At 63.8% G+C, this 25,614-nt stretch overlaps 3 protein-coding genes across 3 annotated transcripts in view; 1 reads left to right on the top strand and 2 right to left on the bottom strand.

The window, feature by feature from the left end:
* The window catches only part of PTK6 (protein tyrosine kinase 6), a 12,166-nt gene extending 7,329 nt beyond the window's left edge, over positions 1-4,837 (bottom strand). Inside the window, exons 1-5 of the mRNA XM_032257011.1 lie at positions 4,377-4,837; positions 2,550-2,671; positions 1,853-2,016; positions 1,255-1,408; positions 262-423 (exon numbers count right to left, since the gene is read on the bottom strand). Coding sequence (XP_032112902.1) covers positions 262-423; positions 1,255-1,408; positions 1,853-2,016; positions 2,550-2,671; positions 4,377-4,702 — 928 coding nt within the window. The 5' untranslated portion in view covers positions 4,703-4,837. The remainder of the gene's footprint in view (positions 1-261; positions 424-1,254; positions 1,409-1,852; positions 2,017-2,549; positions 2,672-4,376) is intronic.
* Positions 4,838-8,273: 3,436 nt separating this feature from the next.
* On the bottom strand, positions 8,274-15,019 carry SRMS (src-related kinase lacking C-terminal regulatory tyrosine and N-terminal myristylation sites). Its single transcript, XM_032257010.1, has 8 exons — positions 14,682-15,019; positions 11,892-12,013; positions 11,034-11,200; positions 10,116-10,257; positions 9,847-10,005; positions 9,141-9,322; positions 8,892-9,048; positions 8,274-8,703 (listed from the first exon to the last, which is right to left on the bottom strand). The coding sequence occupies exons 1-8, from the start codon at positions 15,017-15,019 to the stop codon at positions 8,510-8,512; spliced, it is 1,461 nt and encodes a 486-aa protein (XP_032112901.1). The 3' UTR covers positions 8,274-8,509.
* A 7,052-nt stretch (positions 15,020-22,071) lies between these two features.
* FNDC11 (fibronectin type III domain containing 11) lies at positions 22,072-23,572 on the top strand. The gene has a single exon (XM_032257009.1). The coding sequence runs from the start codon at positions 22,526-22,528 to the stop codon at positions 23,498-23,500; it is 975 nt and encodes a 324-aa protein (XP_032112900.1). The 5' UTR covers positions 22,072-22,525; the 3' UTR covers positions 23,501-23,572.
* Positions 23,573-25,614: the final 2,042 nt, after the last annotated feature.

The following is a 25,614-nucleotide window of genomic DNA, read 5'->3' as shown; positions in this document are numbered from 1 at the left end:
TGTCTGCATGTCTGTGTGTGCGTGTGTGTGTCTGTGTGCGTCTGTGTGTGTCTGTGTGTGTGCATGTGTCTGTGTGCGTGTGTCTGTGTGTGTGTGTCTGTGACTGTGTGTGTGCGTGTGTGTGTGCATGTGTCTGTGTGCGTGTGTCTGTGTGTGTGCATGTGTCTGTGCCTGTGTGTCTGTGTGTGCATGTGCGTATAGACATGAGGGGACGTACACTTCATTTCCTCATGCGCCCCACCTGGCGCTGGTGCCACTCACCGCGAAGCAGCTCCAGCAGGCTGCCCTTGGCCATGAGCTCAGTGATGATATACACGGGGTCCCCCGCGGACACCACGGCATACAGTGCCAGGATGTGTTTGTGCCGAAGCTTCTTCATGGCCTGGATCTCCGACTGCAGCGCCTGCTGGTGCAGGAGATTGTCTGCGGGGACAGGTGGCCTCGGTGGGTGCAGGCCCTGAACCCCCAGGCACCAAGGAAGAGGCCGAGGCCCTGCCCCAACACATAGCAGCTGTGTAGGACACATGGACCTCCTGCCCCAGACAGGGCACCTGGCTCCCAAGGCCACGAGGATGGTGAATGCAGCCAGCCCTGCAGGCCCCCAGCCCGGCGCTCCCACGGGATCATCATGGCCACCTGCTCTTACCACACAGCCCCCCCCCAGGCTCAGACCTCTGACATGGAGGCCAGACCTCTGCTGAGGCCCAGGCGTGTCAGGGGAAGCTTTTCAGATTTCCAGGGATCTATTTGAATGGCTTTCCTTTACATCAAGGATTTTTAATTTTCTTTTTTTTTTTCCCCGAGATGGAGTCGCACGCTGTCACACAGGCTGGAGTGCAATGGCACAATCTCAGCTCACTGCAGCCTCTACCTCCTGGGTTCAACCCATTCTCCTGCCTCAGCCTCCCAAGTAGCTGAGATTACAGGCATGCACCACCACAGCCAGCTAATTTTTTTGTATTTTTAGTAGAGACAGGGTTTCTCCATGTTGGTCAGGCTGGTCTCCAACTCCCTACCTCAGGTGATCCACCTGCCTCAGCCTCCCAAAGTGCTGGGATTACAGGTGTGAGCCACCGTGCCTGGACAAATTTTCTTTTATAATAACTGTATTTAGGTAAAAGCAAAGGTGCAATAGAAAGGGAACTGCTCCCACACGGATGCTGTGGGTGGTCTGTGGGGCTCCAGCCCGGAGGTCCCTGGGGGCGGGAGGGCAGCCCAGGGCGGGCATGGGGCCAGGCAGAGGGGCTCACTCACCTCGAGAAATCACCTTAATGGCCACCTGGACCCGGTCTTTCCAGAGCCCCTCGAAGACCTCCCCAAAGTAGCCGGAACCCAGCTTCCTGCAGAGCGTGAACTCCTCCCTTGGCCTCTCCCAGTCGTCCCAGTGGGGCAGAGGCTCAGGCTCGTGCTGGAGGGGAGGCAGACATAGGGCAGGGACTCACCCTCAGGAAGTGCCACCTGAGGCTAGCACAGGGAGCCCGGATTTGCCCTCAGATTTAGGGCCACATTCAGCTTGGGGGCAGTTCTGAGTGTCTGGCACGAGGCTAGACTCTCCCAGGCAGCTGCCCCCCAGCCCAGCACAAAACGCCCAGAGACGGGAGGGACCAAGACCCCGCAGACTGCAGCAGGCCTCTCGAGAGTGGCCAGGCCCAGCAGGTGGCCTCCAGGCACCACCCAACTCAGGCAAACACCCCTGCTCTGCAGAGCCATGGGATTCCCTCCAGTGGACCCCGGGTTAGTGAGTCAGGACCCCGCCCACGCTGCCCGGCCAACCGCTCCCAACAGGAAACGCAGGCCCGAGACCGCCCCAGCCTGCCTGACCCTGCGCCACCAAGCCAGGGCGGGCAGCTACCTTCCGGCAGGGTGCGGCCAGCCGCAGGCCGTGGGACAGGCTCTGGGTCCTGTGGTAGTTCACCAGCTCCGGCAGGCTGGGGAAGGACACCGCCTCGTTCAGATGCAGCCGGCCCCTGGCGTGCCGCCAGATCTTGTAGTGTCGCACGGTCTGCGTGTCCCGCACTGGAGGGAGAGCGAGAGCCGTGTGGCCGCCCAAGTCCACCGCCTCCCACGCCTGCTCAGAGTTTCTGAGTCCCAACCCCTGCCCCCGCTCCCTTGGAACAACTCCCTCCTGCCCTGCAGGCTTTGGCCAAGCTCTTGGGCCTCTCCTGCTCCTCTGCCAGGTGGCCTCCACATGGGTGGCAGCTGCCCAAAAACCCATCCACGCTGAGTCCTCAGGGACAGGGCGGAGTTTCTCTGTACCCCACACACCCCAGACGCAGGGTCTCATGCTGGACAAGGTTCCCATGGGTGCCCAGGCAGGGCTGGCCTGAGAAGTCCCTGCCCTCCCACGGAGGGGCCCTGCCTCACAACTGCCCTAGCAGCCAGCCACCCAGGCCCCAAGGAGGATCGGCCCAGGTGGGCAGAGGGCATGGGAGCCACCTGGAAAACAGCCCAGGTCCCCAGTCACAGCAGAGAGAGCCGGGATCCCCTCATGGATGGGAGAGTTTAGAGCAAGGACCCCCCGCAGGCAAGTGCTGGCTCGGAGGTCGCACCCGAGAGGACGTAGTCGGAGCTCGGCTTCTCGCTGACCCTGATCAGGAAGGCGCCCTCAGCATTGCCCGCGGCCTGCAGCCGATGCACAGCTTCCGAGCGGGAGATGCAGCCGAAGAACCACCTGCAGGGGAGGGCGGCCTGAGCCCACAGACCTGGGCCCACCCCACACGGACCCCACAGGGAACCCCAGCCACACCTGCAGGGGAGGGCGGCCTGAGCCCACAGACCTGGGCCCACCCCACACGGACCCCACGTGGAACCCCAGCCACACCTGCAGGGGAGGGCGGCCTCAGCCCACAGACCTGGGCCCACCCCACACGGACCCCACAGGGAACCCCAGTCACACCTGCCTGCCACCTCAAGCTTCCATCCCTGACCACAGCTGCCCTCAGGAGCTGTCGCTGACCCAGATGCCCTGAATGTCCCAAATGTCCAGCACAGGCCCCTGGGGACCCAGCATGGGGAGGGGCAGGGGGAGGAGCAAGCTTCTAACACACCCTACCCTGAGTGACCTCTATCTAGGGCTCAGAGCCTAGGGTGGAGTTGGGCAGGGCAACAGCACTGTCTGCACGCACACATGTGCACAGAGCTGCCTGCACACATACACCTGTGATACACGCACACACGTGCAGAGCTGCCTGCACCCACACACCTGTGATACACGCACACTCCCACACATGCGGACAGGTCACCCGCACACCTGAACACACCCGTACACTCACACGCACACAGCACTCGAATGCACTAACTCCTGGCTACAGGGTGTGGAGCTGGGGCAGCCCTGGACTGTGGACTTCCGGGTGGAGCTGGAAGAAGCTCCAGGTGTCCTGTTCCCGGCCCTGTGTGTGTCCGACTCCCTCAGGCCATGGCGCACAGACCCCACACAGAAGACCACCGCCCTGCATGGAGCCCCTGGGGTCCACCCCCTCCGCTTCTGCACAGCTGGCGGCACTGCCCCACTCAACCCTCCAACCACCTGGCCTCCTTCCCACCCCTCACCTGGGCGAGTTCTCTGGGTCTCTGCACCTGGGAGCTGACCAGCCTCTAGCCAGACCCCACACCGCACTCCTGCTCCCTAACTCAGTCGTGGGTCTGCACATGATGGGGGTCTCCACCACGGCCCCAGCCTGGCGGCCTCTCTGCAGCCTCCCCTGCTTGTGACTGGGGTCCCCAGGAGCTAACCCCACACAGCCTGTGATTCGGGCACGCACACAGTAGGTGCCCAATCCGTGATGAGAAAAGCCGCTCTCAGGAGCCCGATCCACAGAAACCCCTCCCACCAGAGCCCCTCCAGCCTGAGCGCCGAGCGGCCGTGGAGGCCAGCCCAGGCCACACCAGCTGCCCTCTGGTTCCTCGCAGGGCCGGGCAAGCAGGAAGCCTGCCCCGCAGCCGGCCGCTCCCCTGACTAGGTCGTGTGTCTGGTTCCGGCAGTTTGGAAGCTGAGCAAGCTTCATTCCCTCAAAGGCTCTGGAAACCCCCACAGAGCTCACTGGCCACCGGCCTCCCGGAAGTCCACCCTGGACCCCCTGTCCTTCCCAGGCCCTGGCAGAGCAGCCTCCACCACCAAGTTGTGACAAGGATGAGCACAAGGGAGGAGCCTGTGCCCGATGAGCCGCAGACACAGTCCTGTCGGCGCTCCCGGGCGCCAGCGCACAGGGCATGGAGCAAGGACCAAGCGGGATGCCCAGCCTGGACTTCAGGGCGCAGGAAGACAGAGCCGGGGTCCCCACCCTCCTGGGCCTCCTTGGGGCCAGCCCAGAGCCCTCTCCCTGCCCCGTGCCTAGAGGGTGGCTGTGCCAAAACTCCCGGGAGCTGGGGACACGCACGGTTCAGACTCCACCGTCTCCTTCTCCGCCAGGTAGTTGTGGGGCACATAGCCCTGGGCCACGGCCCCACCCGCCTCGTCCAGCAGCGTGGCCCACCACCACTGCTCCTCCTTCCTGGTCACGTGGAAGACGTCCCCCGCTCGGAAGCTCAGCTCCTCGTCTGTCCGGGCCTTGAAGTCCCAGAGGCCCACGTACTTGGGGCCCAGGTGAGCCTGGTCCCGTGACACCATGGCGGGCACCGAGGCAGGACCCGGCTGTGGGCTGCTGGAGCACGGGGCTGGGCGTGGCAGGAGGCCGCCCGCCAGGCATCCCGCCCCCTTCCGCATGACAGGCAGGGAGGCAGCCACACCCAGCACCCACAGGCGCTGGAGAGCACCCGACCCATCTGAGGGCCCAGCCGGCCCCACGAGTCCTCACACCCACAGGGCAGGCTGCACTGCCAGCTGCACGGGGCCCTTCTGGCCACTTAGCACCCTGGCTCTGGGAACCTACCGGGCAGGCCCACAGGACCGGCCTGAGTGCTGGAGAAGGAGGGCAGAGGACCCCCAGACGGGGCCTTCTCAACCTTAGAGCCGCAGGGGCCAGATGGGGGCTGCCTCTCTCCCCACTTCTGGAAGCCTCCGCTCACCCAGCCCAGACCCCAACCCTGAGCACAGGGCCCAATGCCGGGAGCTGCTGTGGGTGGGTATCCTGAGAGTCCCCTCAGGGGCCGGCCCCACCCAGCAGAGGACGAAGGACTCGCCCTCGGGAAAGGGCCAAGCAGGGAAGAGGGAGTGGAGTCAGGGCAGCGATCACTGTGTGGGTCAGTCCCGAGGACTTCCTGGAAGAGGAGGGCCCAAGGATTACACGGGGTCAGGGGTGATCCCGGGAGGCAGAGCCAGGGCACCCGCAGCTGAAGAAACGGACCCTGCCTTCCTCCACATGGACGCCAGGGGGCGGGCAAAGACCATGAGTGCGGCCTGGGAGTGCCACAGCGCCAGGGCCCAGGGTCCACCTCCTGCCCAGGCAGCCCCTCCAGCTGCAGCCTCTGCCTCCTTCTGCCCAGCCCCCACAGCCCCTGCCCCCTTTCAGCTCCCCTCCCCCTCCCACCCATGCCCGAGTGAGCTCTGACCTGACCCCCACCTGCACCCGGCTGCCGCCTGTCCCCACTTCACGGAGGCCCCCCCACCCACCCTCCCACCGACCCTGCTGTGTCCACCAGGGAGCTCCGACCCAGGGCCTCGACAGCAGCCGCAGGGAGCAGGACGGGGTGGGAAGGGACCCGCAGACTCTGCCAGGGGTGGTGGGGAGACCCCTCGCATACTTGAACTTCTATTTTTATTGCAAAGAGAAATAACGGCACCTTCCGCTCATTTTGTTTTGAGATTAAGAATAATCTGGATTATTTAACAGCTTCTTAGATTTCTGGGCAGCTCAGCGCTGACCAAAGTCGGGAGGGGCAGCGGGGTGTTAGGCTGGGTGGCGTCCCTCAGGCCCCCCAGCTCTGCCTGGGGTCGGTGGGGGTGATGCAGGGGGAGGTGTGGGAGGTGGTGATGAGGGGCAGGGGCAGTGGGTGTTGGGTTGGGCCTCGTCCCTCAGGCCTCCCCAGCTCTGCCATCTTGGTGTCCACGAACCTTGGGCCTCTGGGTCCATGAGTGTGTGTCCAGGGGACCTCGAGTGCCCCTGAGTTCGGACGTACAGGACGTTCAGTCTAAGCCACACCAGGAATGGCCAGGAAGCAGCCCCTCCCCAATACCCAGGAGCACCAAACCTGTTTAGTGAGTGGCTGGCCAGATGCCTGGGAAGACATGGGAGCCACAGACACACCAGGTCCCCTTGAGCCCAGCACCTCCTTTCCTCCCGGGTGGGCTGTGCCCATCTCAGCTCCGGACACATAGTGGCCACAGAAAGCACAGAGGGTGGGGCCTTCTGTGCCATGGGAGCCCCCAGGCTGCTGTACCAGGGACGTGCCCAGAACCGGAAGCTCAGCTCAAAGGCTCACTGGGCCCAGCTGACAGAGCCAGCTTCTCTCCTAGGCTCTCCCGCGCCTGTGGAGCGGGCAGCTGGCCAGCGTGCCGAAGGGCTCAGACAAATCCTCCTGCCCCACCATCTGCAGGTCCTGGCTCTGGCCACCTCCCTCCGTGTGGCTTTGCTTACGGCCCCTGCGCTGTCCTGTCCTCTGAGCCTCCAGGGGCCTCTTCCTTCCGCGGGGCCACTTACCTTTGCACTCGGGAGCCTCGTCCCCCAGCTCCCTCCTGAGCCAGCCTGTGGATGGTGGCCATCAGAGCATTGGCTCAGCAGGTGCAGAGCTGACCCTGACTCTAGGGGATGAGGACCTCAGGCCTGAACTCGTCCTCAAACTTTCTGTCCCTGCAAGCCTTCTGGGCATGGCTCCGAGCCTGGGCTCCCAAAGGGTTGGGGGCAGGGTCTTCAGGGACCCTAAACACAGACCCCACTGGCCCCATGTGCCTGTCCCCCTCCCCTCGATTTGTCTCACAAAGACCTAAGCCAGATGCGCGGTGAGCGAGGCCAACCCCGTTCGTCCCTGCCACCTCCTGCCTCGGTGACCCCAAAGTATTCACACCCAGAGGCTACCCTGAGCCAGCTGCTGTTGTTTCCAGCACAACATGGCATCTACCCCCGACCCCCAACCTCTGGCCCCGCCTGACCCTGCGCAGCCAGAAGACCCCGCATCCCCCAGGGCCCATCCTGAGGCCCCTGGAAATGGCCTCTGAGGACAGCTCCTAGGCCGCCAAGCCTCCCTGCCCACCCTTCCTGTGCCTGGAGCCCACCCAGGGAGACGGAACCAGCTGCTCAGGCAGCTTCTGCCAGTGCCTGTGGGGCTCTCACTGTCTGGGCACTGTGATGTCCTGGGCTGGGGGCCTGGGCACGTGGAGGCCACTCCAACCTGCATTTTCTAGCAGACCCCACACTCCAGCTCCTGGATCTGGGTTTGGGGAGCTGAGCCTGTGTGTGGTATGTGTCTGTGTGCATGTCTGGGTGGGCCAGTCCCCGCGTACTGGGTGCTGCGTGTGTGCTGGGTTTGCACACAGCACACCCTGTGCCTGCACAGCACGCGCCCGATGGTGTCAACACCGTGGTCTGCCGGGGAGTCCAGCACTGGCCACTTCCACAAACCCAAGCTGGGACTGGGGAGAGAACTGGGCCTCTGGCTCTTGACCCTGCAAGGGAGTCCAGGGAACCCGGACGACAGGCTTCAGCGAGGAGACACACTGCCTCGGGGTTTCCGAGGTTCCTCCCACCCCGACATGCTATTTGTCTCTGAGGAGTGCAGGGGACACGGTCACACGGAGAAGGTCAGCCCTCCACTCTATACCAGGGACACGGTCACCCGGAGAAGGTCAGCCCTTCACTCTGCGCCAGGGACACGGTCACACGGAGAAGGTCAGCCCTCCACTCTATACCAGGGACACGGTCACCCGGAGAAGGTCAGCCCTTCACTCTACGCCAGGAACACGGACACACGGAGGTCAGTGGACACGGACACACGGAGAAGGTCAGCCCTCCACTCTACGCCAGGAACACGGACACACGGAGAAGGTCAGCCCTCCACTCTATACCAGGGACACGGTCACACGGAGAAGGTCAGCCCTTCACTCTCCGCCAGGGACACAGTGACACAGAGAAGGTCAGCCCTCCACTCTATACCAGGGACACGGTCACACGGAGAAGGTCAGCCCTCCACTCTATACCAGGGACACGGTCACCCGGAGAAGGTCAGCCCTTCACTCTGCGCCAGGGACACGGTCACACGGAGAAGGTCAGCCCTCCACTCTGCGCCAGGGACACGGTCACACGGAGAAGGTCAGCCCTCCACTCTATACCAGGGACACGGTCACACGGAGAAGGTCAGCCCTCCGCTCTGCGCCAGGGACATGGTCACACGGAGGTCAGCGGACACGGTCACACAGAGAAGGTCAGCCCTCCACTCTATGCCAGGGACACGGTCATACCGCACAGACAACATGGCCCCTCCACTGTCTGCTCATGTTCGCCTGGTGCACAAACATGTGTGCCCACCAGTGCCTGAGGCCCACAGCCAGAGGCTCCTCGGTCTGGCTGGCCTGCAGTAGGCCTGCATTGACGCTCTGCGGGGAGAAGGGGACGGCCTGGCTGGAGCCCAGAGCACTGGGTCACGTGAGGACTCGGGAGAAGCCTCCGTGGATGGCGTGCAGCTTCTCCCGCAGCATGGCAAAGGTGGGCCGCTCCTCGGGGCTGCCCCTCCAGCACTCCAGCATGAGCACATAGACCTCCGCCGGGCAGGTGGCCGGGCGCGGCAGCCGGTACCCTCTGGTGATCTGCTGCAGTGTCTCGTGGTTGGTCATCCCTGGGAGGCGCGGGGCAGGAGCTGCTCAGTTCTGCCTGGGGGTCCCTATGGAGGGCTCCCTTAGCTCCCCGCATCACCTGCCTGCCCTTGGCCAGACCCTTCAACCCTGAGCCGACGGCGTCCAGGACCCAGGGCCAGTGACTCCTGGGTAGATTCTGCCTCCTCCCTCCAGCTGCCTAGAGATGCACCTTCGTAGGGACACTGGCCGTAGGTGAAAACCTCGTACAGCAGGACCCCGAAGGACCAGACATCCGACTTCTGGGAGAAGACACGATAATTGGCCGCCTCTGGCGCTGTCCACTTGACCGGGATCTTGGAGCCGCTGCTCGGGGAGTAGATGTCATCCTGGGGGCAAGGGAAGGCCCCACGTGGGGTAGGTGGGCCGGTGCCCCTCACCCATCCCCTCCAGCCGTCAGGGGCCTAGAGCCCCCGCTGACCTTGAGCAGCCGGGCCAGGCCAAAGTCGGCCACCTTGCAGGCCAGGCCATCATCCACGAGCACGTTCCTGGCGGCCAGGTCCCGGTGCACAATGCGTCGCTCCTCCAGGTAGCTCATGCCCTCGGCCACCTGGCAGGCAAAGCCCAGCAGGGGCGGCAGACGCAGGGCCCGGCCTTCAGGGCCTGCAAGAGACAGTGTGGGGCCTTATGGGGCCCAGGGCCAAAGGTGGGAGAGGCCGGCCTCCACCAGCGTCTCCTCCCCCCACACCTGAGCCTCCTCATCCCTCAGACGTGGTAAGGACCGTACGGCCTGCTGAGGCCGCAGGAAGCCCTGAGTGAGGCGGGGGAGGGTCCTGTACTCACCGCACTGACCTGGCCACTGGCCCACGCCCCTAATAAAGACCCAGGCAGAGAAGAGCCAGAGACGGGACTGGGTCCACATCCCGTGAGACCAAGGCTGGTGACCAGATGGGACGGCATCCCCGGCCCTCGAACTCCAGCCCCAGCCCCAGAACCAAAAGGCTCTGGCCTGGCCCAGCCCCCTGCCGGCTGGAGGCCAGGACAGGGATGGGGTCTGCAGCCCGGGTCCCCTGCTCCTGAGAGACGCTGGTTCACCCCAGAAACCCCTGCAGGCTTGGCTCTGCACCGGAAGGGAAGGGGTGGTGGCAGGCGCGCCAGGGCCCGGGGTCGGCAGGGTGGGGACTCACTGCCCAGGTAGGCCTGCAGGTTTCCCTTGCGCATGAGCTCCGTGACAATGTACACTGGCTCCCCGGCAGAGCACACCGCGTGCAGCCGGATGAGCCGCTCGTGCTTCAGACCCTTGAGCGTCTGGATCTCCTTGGCGAGGTCCGTGAGCTTCATGTCGGCTGCGGGAGAGGGCACGGCTCCAGGTCTGGCCCACACCACGACTGCCCCGGGGTGGAGGGTTGGGCAGCAGGTGCAGGGCCCAGCCGTGGCTCAGGACCTCGGACCTCACCTGACTTGATGACCTTGACCGCCACGGGCAGGGAGCCCAGCCACAGGCCTTCCCACACCTCCCCAAAGTAGCCTTCACCCAGCTTCCTCCGAAGGGCAAATTCAGAGTGTGGCCGCTCCCACGCATCCTGCTGCACGGGGTTCTGCAGGGAGGGGACACTCAGTGCCCTGCCCACTCCCTCCAGGGAGGCCGGGCAGGGAGTCTGGGCAGGGAGGCCAGGCACGGAGGCCAGGCAGGGAGGCTGGGCAGGGTGGGCCCCTGTGCTCTGTCCCAGGCAGAGCTCCTGCACCAGGCCTGGAGCGGGCACCCCCATCCCCAGCACAAGCTCACCTCACCCTGGCCGGGACAAAGGGCTTGAAGGCCCCGCCCAGCACTGCAGGAGCTCATGGCTCTGAGGGCCTAAGTGGCACCTTTGCCCTGGCCGGATATCCATCTACACATCCTCATTACTGCCCCGGCCAGGCTGTCATTATGAGACCAGGGAAACCGGACTCCTGCCCTGGCCCTTGGCAGGGTGGCTCTTTGGGGCGGTCCCAGGGCCCGGCAGCCGCAGCCCAGGTGCAGCATCTTGCCACTGCGTGTCCTCCCACGGCTTCCACCTTTGGGACCGGGGGCAGCCTTGCGTGCCTTCCCCAGACTGGCCCCACCCTCCCGGCTGCTCGGCTGCAGAGCTGGGCACCACCACGGGTCTCCTCTCCACACCCCCAGCCCCCAGGAATCCCAGCAACCCTCAGAGACGGGCTAAGATACCCACAGAGAGCAGGGTGTGCAGGAGCCGCTGGGTGCTCTGAGGCTCCCAGGCCCGGACAGGCCCTGGAGCTGCTCCTCTGGCAGCCCCAGGGGCTTTGCGACCGGGTGGGGAGGGGCACCCAGAACAGGGCTGTGCCTTGGGCAGGCACAGGGCAGGCACAGGCCCACCTGGGGCAGGCAGGGCCGCAACAGCGGGTTCTGGATCAGCTTCCAGTTGGCCTTATAGTAGGTGAGCAGCTCCTCCAAGCTGGGGAAGAGCCGGCCCTTCTGCAGATAGAGGCTGCCGTCAGCTGCCATGGAGACCCGGTAGTGGCAGACGCTGGCCTGGGCCCGGACTAGGAAGGGGTCAGAGATGGAGACCCTGCCTCTGACACGCCTCCCTGCCAACAGACCTAACTGCCCCAACCTCCCACCACAGCAGATGGTGGCCACAACCCACCTGAGGGGCCTGGCCCAGATCTAGCTGGGGACCCTGAGATGGTCAGAGCTGTGAGGAGGGAGTGTGGGCAGCTACAGGCTGGGGCGAGGCAGCAAGAGAAAAGCCCTGTTTGGAGCTTTTCTACTGATGGTGTGCAGAGTAGGCTCCTAATACATACTTGTAGAATGAATGAGTCCAAGATTCAGTGAATAAAGGAATGAAGGAGTGAATGAATGAGCAAATGAATGAAAGACTAAGCCAGTGAACTCATCAGTGAGTGAATGAGTGAAGGAGCGAATGAGTGCGTTAGTGAATGAGGAATGAATGGGCAAGTGAAGGAGTGAGAATGAATGAATGAACAGATGAACAAAACAGTGAGTGAGCAAGTGCAGGGGTGAATTAATGAATGAGTGAATGAATGACTGGATGAGTGACCAAATGAATGAATCAGTGAGTGAGCAACTTCAGGAGGTGACCAGCGTATCTGCTGTCGGGCCCTCAGTGGGGCCGGGTATGAATCAGGAGCCAACACTGCCTAGAGACCCCACCCCAAGGTCAAGGGCCACTGGCCTGGTGGGGACAGAGGCAGGAGGGGCCGCCGCAGGTACCTGACAGTGAGTAGCCCCCGAGGCTGCTCTCGCTGGGCCGGACGAGGAAGGCCCCTGGTTCGTTGGGTGGGGAGAGGAGCAGCTCCTGGGCCTGGGTCCGGCTGACCCCACTGAAGTACCAGCTGCAAAAAGCAGGTGTGGGGTCACCTTGCAGGCCTCTCGGCCAGTGGCCCTCCACGCTGTCCCCCGTGCTGGCGGCAGGGCTGAGCCCGGCCTCTCAGGGAGAAAATGCCCCTGTGACAGCCAGGGTCTGCACTGCCTCAGCCTCCAGGGCCGGCCCCATCCTCCTGCCCAGCCCTGAGAGTCCTCACCTTGGCCATGGGCTATCTGTTAGCCCTGCTGGGGTTGACCTCCAGTTCCCTGTTCATAAAGTGACCACCAGCCCCAGCCACAGGCAACAATCAGCTCTGGCCACAGGCCACCAAACTCCCAGCTTCACTGAGCCCCTGTGAGGACCAGAGCTGAGGCCTGATGAGCTGCCCTAAAGCACTGCTGGGCTATGGGTGTGGCCGCACAGGGCCACAGGCACCACCTGCTGGACACGGCCCACCTGGCTCTGGCAGTTGGCTGCTGGGGTGGCCCACGCAGGGCTCTGTCCTGAGGACGCAGCCTAAGCCAGGCTGGGGTGGCCAGTGGGCGGCTGCACGGGTGCTGGGCGAACATTCAAAGCATCCTGCATCCCAAGCTGAAGAACTGTGCCCAGTACAGGACAGCCCCAAGCCTATTGGACTCTGTCCAAAGAGACACTCCCTCCAAAAAGCCAGGTGCAGGTGAGACCGCTCTGAACACAGTGGCAGGGAGCTCCCGAGCCCCCACTCCTCAGATGCCCAAACACGGGGAGCCCACACCCGGGTGTCGGGGGCGGGGCCTGCTGGGGCTCCCCTGTCCAGGTGGGCCACCCACTAAGTCACATGTACTTATTCCTGGGAGCCAGAGACACCCTTGGAAGGAAGACAGAAATGCCCAAGGCCCCACTCCACGGAGCATCTCTGCTTCCCAAGGCCAGGGCGGGGACTCCACCCCTGACTCAGCTTCCCACCCTGGAGCCTCCACTTCCGGGAGCTTCCTGGGACCCAGAGAGGGATGCCTGCCACTCCCCCACCCCAGGGCAGCACCAGAAGGAGGAAGCACAGTGAGCAGGTGTCAGGGTGGGGCTGAGGCCACCTGGGGAGCGGGATTAGGAGAGGACACAAGGCCAGCCTCAGAGTCCACGAAAGATTCAGGGCCGGGGCACAGCAGTGCCTTCCTGGGCAGACGTGGCTGCTGGGACTGGGCAGGAGGGAGGACACCGTCTGGCACCCCTGCTCTGGGGACCTGGGGGGCCATGGGGCTGGGCTGAGGTTGGAGGGAACGGGCAAAGCCGGAGGCAGAGAGGTGCTGGACCGGGGATGGAGAGGTGGCGTTCGGAGACGCTGGTGGTAAAACTCGAAGGCTGGACGTACCAACACATGGTACAGCACCTGGGTGGGGTCAGAGGGTGGACGTGGGTCCCCCGACATGAAACTCAGTGGGGCAGCAGTCTTCGGGGAAGCTCACAGACTCATTCTGGGCCAAGGGACAGCCCAGAGGCTGCCCATCTCTGTCCACATAGCTCCTCCTGCAGCTGGGGCCCCTGCCCTCTGGGGTCTGTTGGCAGGGAGACGAAACCCCCTCAGGTGAGAAGGGACCCAGGTCCCTCCCAGCACTGTGGGGTTATGGGGGTGAGACAGGTGTTTTCCCTACACATCACCAGCCTCCTCTGAAGCCCATATCAGGGCTTGGGGGTAGGGGGCGGGCCCTGCACGTGTTCTGAGATGCAGGGATGTGCCTGGGGTCTCCCCCTGGGGTGTGGGGCCGGGTGTCTGGGGCTAATGACAGCTGAGCGTGGTTAGTCGTTTAATCTCCAGCCCAGGCAAATAGTCATTATCTTTACCTATAGGCAGCCCTGCCCTGCCCAGCCCTGCCCACCCCAGCCCTTCCTGCCCCAGCCCTACCCTGCCCAGCCCTGCCCACCCCAGCCCTTCCTGCCCCAGCCCTACCTGGCCCAGAGCCCTCCAGGAACTGCCCAAGGGGTCTGTCCCCACACCTGGGGTGACTGTGAGCCCCTTCCTGTCACAATGGCTGCTTGCCCCCAACCACTGCTCAGGGCAAGTAGGGCAAGTGTGGGGTGAGGGCCTGGGGTCCCTCAGAAGGCACCTCCCCGTGACTCCAGCATCACCCACCACATGCAGTCCCCAGGACCATCTGTGAGTGCCAAGGGGCCCCAGGAGGCTGGAAGTGGCCCGAGGCCAAGGCTGACCCCAGAGGTCTGCAGGGCTCAGGCCTGGCTGGGCTGGACACAGGACCAAGGCAGCTGCCCAGAGCAACCCCACTGGGCTTCTCCACTCGGGGCAATCTGCCAGCCCTCTGCTCACGTGGCCTCACCCAGAGCTCCTGGAGCAGGCCCACTGTCTCACCTGGTGCCTCCCAGCCCCTGTCCTCCAAGCAGGGACCTCTCCGTGAACACTGGACTCCCTGTTGAGGGCGGGAGGGCCTGGCCAGCTGGGCAGGGTCCTGGAGTCACCGCCTGCTGGGTGCCCGGCTGGTCCAGCTCTTGTGCCCAGACCTGACCCCTCCTGCTGGAGCGACCTCTCCCTCTCGCACTGCCGTCTTCCTGCCCCACCTGCCGCCCAGTGCCCATAAACTGTCCCTGAATGAATGCCAGGATGAACGAATGAATGAACAGACAGCCATGGACACGCGATTTCCCGCCAAAGTCCATGGGCCCCAGCCTGGGGCGGGCAGGCTCTGGCTCCGACGGGAGGTACTCACGGTTGGTCTGAGAGCGGCTCCGGAGAGGCTTCGGCAACGCAGGTGATGGGCACGAGCCCCGCGCTGGGCTGGCCCGAGAGCCTGCGCGCAAAGGAGCAGCCGCCCTCATCCTCCCCGAGGGCGCAGAGCCCGTCCCCGCGGCGGACACTCGGCTTCCCCCCGCGCCGCGCCCTGAAGTCGTAGAGCGCGCGGAAGAGCTGCGGGCGCGGCGCGGGGGGGCTGCGGGGCGCGGGCGTGGGCGTGGGGTCGGCCTCGGGGTCCGGCTCGCCGCCCGCCGGCCAGATTTTGTCCCAGAAGAAGGACAGGAAGGCCAGCCGCCTCCTGAGGAAGGGCTCCATGACCCCCGGGGTCACCACGCTGGGCCCAGGGCCTCGCCGGCCGCCGCCATGGAGCCCCGAGGGCGCAGGAGGAACTGGCGGCGCCGGTGTCCAGCGCTCCCTGCGCCGCGTCCCCAGCCGGCACCTGCCCGTGGGGCGACGGGGACCCCGGCCCTGTGGTCACTCGGAGGCCCCCGCAAGGAGGCACACGGGGCGTTCGGGCCGGGCGGGGGGCGCAGGGCGGACACCCTGCCTCGGGCGCACCGACGGCCCCTGCACTCCTCCACCTCCAGGCGTCCCGCGCGCGCTGGATCCCCTCCCAGACCCACCGGCTGAGGGAGGCTGGGGCGGGGCGGGGCGGGCTCCGGGAGGGGCCGCGGAGGGCGGGGCGGGCGGGGCCAGCTTCTCTCCCGCCCTCGCAGGGCCCAGGCAGGCGGGTGACTGTCCAGCCAGGCCTGGCCCTTGCCCACGGACCCCACAAGCCCGGCAGCCCCGCGCCCGCAGAGAAGGAGAGTCCAGGGAGGGCGATGCTGTCCACCACCTGCGTGGTTGCCAAGCCCGAGCCGCACTTACTGAAAACTTCCTGCTTATTTCAACGTTGCCCGGATATTTTAACACCTGATATCAGCCCCACACAGGCTCAGCGCTGAGTCTGCAGAGGCCCCAGGACAGGCGCTTGAGGGGCTCTCAGCACCCCGGCTTTCATGCTGTAAACAAGATGCTGCTTGCACGGAGCTCGGCCTCAGGGCCGGCTTCCAGATGCCCCACGATGCCCAGTGACTGGCTTCTGGTCCAGTCAATGCCCAGGAGATACCCAGAGGCCACTCTGGGGAAGTGGAGGCTGGGGTACGAGCAGGGAGGCCAGCACATGGGGAAGGGGTGGCGGGCAAGCCCCTAGCTGGGACCTCTCCCTGGACAGTGTCAAGCCCCACATGCTGAAGCAAACCCTGCCCACCCAGACAGGTCCCCAAGACAGGGCAGGGTTGGGTTGGGGGAGTGAATCCCAGCAGAGCCAGGTCTAGGGTGGGGTCCTGAGGCAGGGGGTTGGGGTGGGGGCCCATTTGCAGTCTCTCCTCCCGCCGGCCCCCCTCCGGCTCCTGAGTGGGTTGGGGGGGGCATCTCCAGTCTCTCTCCTCCCGCCGGCCTCCCCTCCGGGCCCTGAGGGAGAGTAGGGGTGGGAGCTGTCTGCAGTCTCTCACTCCTCTCGCCAACCCCCCAGCAGCCCCTTCAGCCCCTGGGTGGCCTTCATGGACCTCACGCCCGCCCGTCCCCACATCTCACACCCATCAATGCCCCACTACATGTGTGTGGTGGAACGCATCCATCCAACAGGGTGACCAGTGTCCAGCTGATGACAAGCCCTCTCACGCCTGCCTGTCCTGGAGCTGCAAACCGACTTCTCGGCAACCTCGCGTCTGGGGACTGGCGTGTGCATTGTGGGGTGGCAGTGACACCCGTGGGCTGGCTCTCGGCACCCCAGGGCCAAGCTGTGTCCCTGGCTGACAGCCTGGAGCCAGCAGAGGCCCCGGGAGGCTGGACATCACCAGGCTTGGGCAGGCTCTGCCCCATAGAAAGGCATCCTTTGGCGGGGGGGCGGTGTTCAGAAATGCGAATAATTATAAATCCTGAATTGGGGGTCTTGCAGGGGCCCCGAAGCCGATGCCCACCACCTTCTCCTCCAGCACACGTGCAAGTGGGGTTTTCGCTGACCGGTTTCTTTCCTTTTACTTTTTTTTGAAACAGGGTCTCACTCTGTTGCCCAGGCTGGAGTGCAGTGGCGCCATCACGGCTCTTAGCCTCCATCTCCTGGGCACAAGCGATCCTCCTGCCTCAGCTTCCTAAGTAGCTGGGACTACAGGTGTGCACCTCCACACCCAGATGCATTTTTTATTATTTGTAGAGATGGGATCTCCCTTTTCCCAGGCTGGCTTTGAATTCTTGGCCTCATGTGATGCTCCGGCCTCCCACAGTGCTGGGACTACAGGCGTGTGCCACCATGCTCAGCAATCAGTTCTCCTAAACCCTCCCTAGGACGTTGCCCCTCCCTCCTAGAACGCCAAGGCTGCACAGCTCCAGGGAGGCCTCTCAGGGCATGGGAGGCTCCCGTGCGCACCACACCGGGGTCAGCTGTTCAGGGCACTGAATGCAGACTCCTTCTGGACACTCCCTGTCCCTTAGAGCCACGGGATCGGGGCACAGACTCAGCACATTCCACGCCCAGCTGGAGCCAGAGCCAGGCCTGGCCGTCAGGGTGAGGGCCCCGTCGGGCCTCTGCCCAAGTGTGTCTCACCCCCGCTGCGTCATCCGCCTACAGATCAGCTCCCAGCTTCCTCCCCATCTTCCCCTCCTTGTGCCTGCCACCCTTGCACCGCATACATGCCGGGGTGAACACAGTCGGCAGGTAGCCAAGGCCGCCTTCATCCAGCTCCTCCCTAGCGGTCCTCAGAATCCTCAACCCCACAGGCCCAGCTGCCCCGTCTGCTGACCTCCAAGTTGTGCCCAAATGCCCACCCCTTCCTCACCTCACTGCCTGGTGCAGCACAGCCCAGTGTAGGGCCCCAGGACAGGTGTCCAGGTCAACAGTGCCTTCCCTGCCTGCTGGGCACTCCCCCGTGACCTCACCTCCTCCCTCAGCCCTAACAGGGAGGTGGCAGAGGGGAGTGAGGAAAGGGGCCACGGTCAGAAGACTGGGGCTTGGCCTGGGAAGGTTGCCCATGCCTGCAATGCCAGAATTTGGGAAGGCCAAGCAGGAGGATCGCTTGAGCCCAGGGTTCAAGACCAGCCTGGGCAACACAGTCAGACCCCCCCACCCGCCGTCTCTATTTTTTTAAAAAAAGAAAAGGCCAGGAGTGGTGACTCACACCTGTAATCCTAGCACTTTGGGAGGCTGAGGTGGGTGGACCACCTGAGGTCAGGAGTTCAAGACCAGCCTGGCCAATATGGTGAAACCCTATCTCTGCTAAAATACACAAATTAGCTGATCATGATGGCAGGAGCCTGTATAATCCCAGCTACTTGGGAGGCTGAGAAGGGAGAATCGCTTGAACCCAGGAGACGGTGGTTGCAGTGAGCCAAGATCAAGCCACTGCACTCCAGCCTGGGCAGCTAAATGAGACTCCATCTCAAAAAAATAAAAAGAAAGACAGAAAGAAAAAAAGACCAGGGCTGGAGTCCTGCTCTCAGACTCACTGGCCACATGACCTTGGGCACACAGTGCTGAACCGCCCCATGCCTCAGTTTCCCCATCTTAGCACTGAGCTTACAACAGCTGTGAGGACACAGATCAGGAGGATGGGGTGCCGGGCAACCCCAACCCAGGTCTGTGTGTCTGGAGGACACAGCTCTGAGGGTGTCAGTGGTCACAGTGCACCCTCCTCCCCAACGACTGTGGCCTCACTAACCCAGCCTTCACCATCCTCAGGCCCAGGGAGGCTCTGTCCGCCAGGGACGCCGGACCCAAAGTGCTCACTGCCCATGCCCTCGTGGCCACAAACAGGGCTGGGAGCGACTGAACCCAGAGCTGATCTTGGCACACTGCAGCGCTGCCAAGCAATGAAAAGAAGGAACTGTGGGCGGCCGCACGGAGGGGGTTATGCTGAGCTCAGGAAGTCCATCCCAAGGCTGCATACTGAAGGCCCATGTGGATAGAACATTCTTGAAATGATGAGACAGAGATGGAGAGACGGGTGGCTGCAGAGCTAGGGAGGGGAGGCAGGAAGCACGTGGCCATAAAGAACCTGTCAGGCCTCCTGGCGTGGCACCGCGCTGCGTCTGCACCGGCGTCAGGGTCCTGGTGTGATCGCGCACAGCAGGCCTGCAAGATCCTCCCATGGGAGGTTGCGTGGAGGGAAACGGGCCCTCTGTGTTATCTCTTACAACCGCGGCTGAAGTTACAATTGTCTCAAAATTAAAAGTTTAATTTTATTATTATTATTACTGTTTTTGAGACGGGTCTCTGTCTTACTGCACCCAGGCTGGAGTGTAGTGCTGCGATCTCGGCTCACTGCAACCTCCACCTCCTGGGTTCAAGGGATTCTCCTACCTCAGCCTCCCACGTAGCTGGGATTACAGGCGCGCGCCACCACAACCGTCTATTTTTTGTGTTTTTAGTAGGGATGGGGTCTCACGTTGTTGACCAGCTGGTCTCGAACTCCTGACCTTAGGTGATCTGCCTGCCTCAGCATCCCAAAATGCTGGGATTACAGGCATGAGCCACTGCACCCAGCCATTATTATTCTTTTTAGAGACAGGGTCTCCCTCTGTTCCCCAGGCTGGTACCATCTCAGCTCACTGCAGCCTCGCCCTCCCAGGCTCAGGTGATCCTCCAGCCTCAGCCTGTCAAGCAGCTGGGACCACAGGTGCACACCACCACACCCAGCTAATTTTTAAAATTATTTGTAGAGACAGGAGTCTCTCTATCTTGCCCAGGCTGGACTCAAACTCCTGGCCTCAAGGGATCCTCTCACCTTGGCCTCTCAAAGTGCTGGGATTATGGGCCTGAGCCACTGAGCCCAGAAAAAAGTTTAATTTTTAAAAATTGGATGGGAAATCAGAAATCGAAAGCGGGTAGGATGGAGCCCAGGAGAGGGCAGAGGTCTGGGACCTGCCTGACCCCAGAAGAGGAGGGGGGCTGCTCTGCTTCTCTGTGGGTGGACTGCGGGGCTGGGGGTAAGGGGTCAGACAGCACCCCCTTCTCCAAACAACCCAGCTTTGAGCCCTAAATAACAGTAACAACAATAACCAGAGTTCCAGCCCAGGCAGGGAGGGCAGGGCAGAAACAGCACCCAACAGGACTGGGCACAGGGCTCATACCTGTGATCCCACAGGATCTGAGACGCAGGTGGAGGATCACATGAGCTCGGGGGGTGGAGGCTGCAGTGAGTGGGTGACAGGGCAAGACCCCATTTCAAAAGAAACACCCACACGCATCCGCTTCCTCCCAGGCCTAAACCCTGGGGCCTCCCTACACCAAGGGAAAGCTCTTCCAGGGTGGGGTCACCAGAGGAGGGGGGAGGCTCAGGTGGCAGAACAGCCTGGGAGGGACTCAGGGACGTCCATCCTGGGAGAGGCCCCAGCACTGACCTCTCTGGGGGTGGAGACGAAGAGGATGGAAAGGGCATCCTCTTCCAGCATCTTCCTGAAGGTGAAGCAGGGGCCCCTTGGGGTGTCTGAGACTGGCTGTGACCCTAGGAGACCCCCCAGCTAGCTGGGGGGTGCTGTGGGGGAAGGGGAGGATCCCAGAGGCCCTGAGCCCAACTGAACGGACACGGATGGGACCAGATGGGCCTCAGAGGTTCTCTGCAGGCCTCTCTGGAGCTATGGAGACCCCATTTATCCACAGTCAGGTCGGGGCCCGAGCTTGGGCAGCCCCTTTCGGAAGGAGCCTGCGGTGGGCCGACCCTGTGGTGGGAGGAGCCCATGGTGGGAGGACGCTGTAGTGGGAGGAGCCAGCGGTGGGAGGGGCCATGGTGGGAGGGGCCGTGGTGGGAGGAGCCCCTGGTGGGAGGAGCCTGTTGTGGAAGGAGCCCCACGTGGGGCGGAGCCTTGGTGGGGCGGGGACTTGGGGGAGGAGCCTCGGTGGGCGGAGCCTCGGGTGGGAGGAGCCTCTGGTGGAAGAAGCCCACCCCGGTGGGGGGGAGCCTTGGGGCGGAGCCTTGGTGGGAGGAGCCTCGGTGGGAGGAGCCTGCGGTAGGAGGCGCCCGCGGCGGGCGGGGCCGCTCCTCTCCCTGTCCGGGCACTGGGTGCTCCATCCACCCGCCAGGTCACTGGTCCCTTCCTCTCTCCCAAATTCCTCCGAGGGATTCCCGAGGATTGCGCCCGGATGGAGGGGTTGGGGAGGAACCCCCCCCAGCCACCCGCGGCTCCTGCGCCCCGCCGGAAGCCGGGGAGGGGTGCGTGGCGAGCGCTGTGCCCGCGGAAGGGCTCCGGGACGGGCGTCTTTCAGGAGGAGCCCCACTTGGAGCCCGGCTCTCGGACCAGCCACCTGCGGTGGCCCCCCAGGTCGGGGACGCGGGCCCCCAGAAGTCTAGGGCTCCCCAGCAAGCGAAGCGTCTGGAAGATTCTTGGGCTTGGGGTCCTGGGTCCCCGCCCCCGGGCCGCAGCGTCACAAAGGCCCTGGTCCCCGGGGCAACCCGCAGAGCACCCGCGAGGGAGGCTGGACTCTAGGAAGTCCGCCCGGCTCGGCTTCGGAGGCAGGGCAAGTGGGCCGGGCCTGGGGCAGTGGCGGAGGCTGTGAGAGGAGGGCGGGGGTCTCGGAAGGGAAGGGGCAGGGGCGGGCAGAGTGCGGGGGAGGTGGGCCCGGGCCTGGGAGCCGAGGGCAGTGGAGTGGAAGGGCGAGGGCGCGGGGACCTGGTGGTCCTGGGGAGGCGGGCCTGGGACCAGGGGTGTGTTGGAACCAGGATGGTCTCAGAACCGCCTTCCGCGGTTGACGACCAGCTCCTCTGGGATTTCCACCTGGGAAGCATCCCTCAGGATTTCCTCCAGCCTCCAACCAGGGCAGGGCATAGGCCTGGGGTCCTGGCCTCCTGCCCTCAGCTTGCACCTCACCCTGGGCACACTCCCTGCTGTCCCTAGGGGGCTCAAGGGTTGCCCCTTTGAGTATGAGGCAGACGTGGCTTGATGGTCCCCGTGTGGCCTTGGGGAAGTCACACACACTCACTGCTTAGTTCTCATTTGCGGTTCAGGTTTGTCCAAGGCCCAAGTGGCTGTGACAACCTGAGATCCCCAGTGTTGCTGGGAGCCGGGTCCACGGCTCCAGGGAGCTGCAGCAGAGCCTGGGGCGGCAGCTGCACTCACCAGTGCACCACGGACAGAGCTCAGGCTTGGCTCAGCAGCTGGGCTCAAGCCCTGGATGAGAGCAAGCACCAAGCTTCTTAGCCTCAGGCTCCTTCTGGGAAATGGGGTGACAGAATCCAGCCCCTTCGTGGGGTGTTGCTTGTGGAGTCCGTGAGCTCACCAGGCACAGGATCCCCAGTCCACAGCGAGGGAGGAGGACTGCTCCTCCAGGCCCAGGCCTGGCTGCCCTCCTCCCACGCTGATCGGTCAGCTGGCCTCGTCTTTGGTGAGGCACATCTCTGTTCTGCAGCTGCGGTGAGATGTGGAGAGTCCCCAGGGAGCACCGGAGCAGGAGGATGGCCCACAAGTGTCCCCAAAGGTGGTCCTATGCTGCGTAAGACCTCGCTGTCTCCTCTCCACAGCCCCATAGGACCCCCTTTCAGCACCGGCGCTAGGAAGCGGGAGCCTTGCCCAGCACTGGGGGTTCTGCCCCAGCCGTTCTGGCCAGAAGCCTTTCCTATTCCGTCCTCCAGGCTGCTGTTTGTCAGTAGAGGTTTTCGCCTCTCTGCATAAACTTCGTCCAGATCTGTAGCCTGCCCACCCAGCCCTCCAGGCAGCCTCTTCCCAGAGAGTTGTGCCCCCGAGGAAGGACAGAGGCCCAGCATGGGGGCAGTGGGCTGAAGCCATACCTAAGGGAGCTGTGGCCCGGGGAGGCCAGCCCAGCTGACACCCAGCCCTCCCCCCAGCTCCCGGATGATGAGCTCCCACGTGGCAGGCCTGGGCCTGGACAAGATGAAGTTGGGCAGTCCCCAGTCCCTTCTGGACCAGGAAGAGGCGGATGACCAGCAGCTGCTGGAGCCGGAGGCATGGAGGACCTACATGGAGCGCCGAAATGCCCTGCGTGAGTTCCTGACCTTGGACCTGAGCCCGCACCTGCTCAAGCGCCACCATGCCCGCATGCAGCTGCTGCGGAAGTGCTCCTACTACATTGAGGTCCTGCCCAAGCACCTGGCCCTGGGCGACCAGAACCCGCTGGTGCTGCCCAGCGCCGTGTTCCAGCTCATCGACCCCTGGAAGTTTCAGCGCATGAAGAAGGTGGGCACGGCGCAGACCAAGATCCAGCTCCTGCTGCTCAGGGACCTGCTGGAGCAGCTTGACCACAGTCGCGCTGAGCTGGACGCCCTGCTGGAGTCGCCCGACCCGCGGCCCTTCCTGGCCGACTGGGCGCTAGTGCAGCGGCGGCTGGCGGAGGTGTCGGCCGCCATGGACAGCTTCCTGACCATGATGGTGCCAGGCCAGCTGCACATCAAGCACCGCCTGGTGTCCGACGTTGGGGCCGCCAAGATCCCGCACATCCGGCTCATGCTGAGCACCAAGATGCCCGTCATGTTTGACCGTAAGGAGTCGGCGGCCCACCAGGACTGGGCCCGGCTGCGCTGGTTCGTCACCGTCCAGCCGGCCACGCCGGAGCAGTACGAGCTGCGCTTCAGGCTGCTGGACCCGCGGACGCAGCAGGAGTGCGCCCAGTGCGGCGTCATCCCCGTGGCGGCCTGCACGTTCGACGTCCAAAACCTGCTGCCCAACCGCTCCTACAAGTTCACCATCCAGAGGGCTGAGAGCGCCACGCTGGTGTATGAGCCGTGGAGGGACAGCCTGACCCTGCAGACCCAGCCGCGGCTGCTGGAGGGGCCCGGTCTCAGCCACACCATCCGAGAGGTGGTTTTCTAATATTTATCCACTAATAAAGAGGAGTGTAAATGCACATACAGAATTAAAGAAACAAACCTATTTACGTTTGAAAGGCAGCCACCAGTGTTTTTCCTGGCTCGGAACATGAGACCTCAGCCCAAGCTCAGGGGCAAGGAGGCCTCCCCGGTGGAGGGGGCGTTTTCCTACCCCTCCCTGTGTCCAGTGGAAGCCCCAGGCCCTCTGCTTCTGCTCTTCCCCAGGGGGACCTCCAGGCCAGACCTCCCAAGACAGCTGACCTGGGAGCTGGAAGAGCCCCTGACACCGGTGGCCACCTCCAGTGACGAGAGCTGCTTCACAGGGGCTCTGCCATCCTGGCCCCGGGCCCTCTTTGCCACCCCCATCGTCGTGACCAGGCTCGGCCTTCCTTGCCTGAGGTGCTGGGGGGCTCCCTCGGGGGAAGACACTCCTAGGCTGTGGCGCCTCCCGTCACCCCCTGCCCAGCCTCACGTGCCCGAGGAGGCAGCCACACCACCGAGGGCCCCTGGCTGTAAGCAGCTCAGCTGAGCCTCCCATGCCCCACCTCCACCTTTTGTTCCTCAAGGGCCCCCCCCCAACCCATCCCGCTCCCTCTCTCCTCCAGGACTGGGGGCTTTTGCTAGGCACGCAGCCCCTGCTTCCCCTGACCACTCACCTGCAGGGCTCCAGCTACCGCTTCCTCCCAGAAGCCTTCCCTGGCTGCAAGCTGGTGAGGCCCCCAAGTCCCCTTCCTAGAGGTGCCTTCTCATCCTCCACACCGTCACTTCTCAAGCTATTGCAAAACTATTGTCTGTTTCATGACGGCCCATGAATAGCCGTGCTCTTCAAGGCAGGGCCAGTCTAGCTCACCAAGGAGGCCACAGTCCTGGGGACTCCATGCTCCGCCCCTCCCTCCACAGATGCCCGGAATCTCTTTTCCCACGGTGACCATAGCCCTGGCCACCATCTGACCCCCCAGCTGGCTCTGGGAGGCCCTGCTGTGCACTTCCAGGGGCACCTGGTGTCACAGGATCTTCTGTGGACACGGCCACAAATGGGTCAGGTGCTGGGGGAGCCTAGTCCACAGCGGCCGGGGATCCGAGGAGCAGCTTCAAAGGTGGGACTAGCAGGACAGTCAAGGCTAGTGGCCTCGGGGACTTTGGACTTGGCCAGGCTGGGGACAGAGTGCAGCAGCCAGGGGCCACCAGAGCAGCTCCAGAGCCGTGGCCTGCCCTCAGCACACCAGGCACCAGCCCTCCTCATGCCCAAGACACCCTCCCCATGCCCAGACTCCCTCCCCACACCCGAGACTCCCTCCCCACTCCGAGACTCCCTCCCCACTCCGAGACTCCCTCCCAACGCCCAAGACACCCTCCCCACGCCCAGACTCCTTCCCCACTCTGAGACTCCCTCCCCACGCCCGAGACGTGTCGGAGCCACGGCCCTCCCCACGGCCCTCCCCACGGCCCTCCCCACCGCCCTCCCCACGGCCCTCCCCACCGCCCTCTCCATGGCCCTTCCCATGGCACTCTGCAGCTGGCCCTGGACGGCCTCCACGCTGTGTCCCAAGCACAACCACCACCCACTTTTGCCCCCCAGCCAGCCCTCAAAACACGCAGAAGCGAGAAGAGCTTTCAGAGTGGTCTTCATCATTAAATTAATATCTAATCACATAATTCAAAGATATAAAAATTGGAATGTAGAAGATGAGGCAACCCCTCCCTCAGGACTGAAGGGGCAGCAGGGGCAGAGCTGCCCTGGGGCAAGTGGGTGTTGCTGGGTCCCTCCGGGGGGAAGGCTGAGAAACCAACAGCTAAGCAGGCTGTCCCGCAAGGCTTGGTCCGGGTGGAGCGTCGTCCGGGCACCGGCCCCCGAGCCCGCTGTGCAGCCCACGGGAAGATGACAGGACTGGTTTCCACGTTTCGGAAGGCCGGGTGTAGCGACGTGGACCCTGGCTTTGGGCCGCCCTCCAGCAGCCCTTGAAGGACACAGGCAGTGGTGGTGGGAAAAAGGCCCCCTCTGCCAGGGAGGCCCGTTTGCCCTGAGCTTGGGTTGGGGCCCCTGTCCCTAAAAAAGAGACTGGCCTTTTTTTTTTTTTTTTTTTTGAGATGGTCTCAATCTGTCGCCCAGGCTGGAGG

This window comes from Sapajus apella, unplaced genomic scaffold (assembly GCF_009761245.1).
Source record: "Sapajus apella isolate SASKATOON/1434 unplaced genomic scaffold, GSC_monkey_1.0 scaffold96, whole genome shotgun sequence".
Classification (NCBI taxonomy): domain Eukaryota; kingdom Metazoa; phylum Chordata; class Mammalia; order Primates; family Cebidae; genus Sapajus; species Sapajus apella.
Note: the sequence above shows the minus strand (reverse complement) of the source record. Positions and strands in the feature narration are given on the sequence as shown.

What these genes read in the sequence shown, in the direction of transcription:
- SRMS (XM_032257010.1), bottom strand. Translation starts at nt 15,019, where the DNA reads ATGGAGCCCTTCCTCAGGAGGCGGCTGGCCTTCCTGTCCTTCTTCTGG. An exon ending in GAGCCGCTCTCAGACCAACC is followed by an intron (nt 12,014 to 14,681) that starts GTGAGTACCTCC and finishes TGCTTTTTGCAG; the next exon opens with CTGGTACTTCAGTGGGGTCA. An exon ending in TGCGGCCCTGCCTGCCCCAG is followed by an intron (nt 10,258 to 11,033) that starts GTGGGCCTGTGC and finishes CCCTCCCTGCAG; the next exon opens with AACCCCGTGCAGCAGGATGC.
- FNDC11 (XM_032257009.1), top strand. Translation starts at nt 22,526, where the DNA reads ATGATGAGCTCCCACGTGGCAGGCCTGGGCCTGGACAAGATGAAGTTG.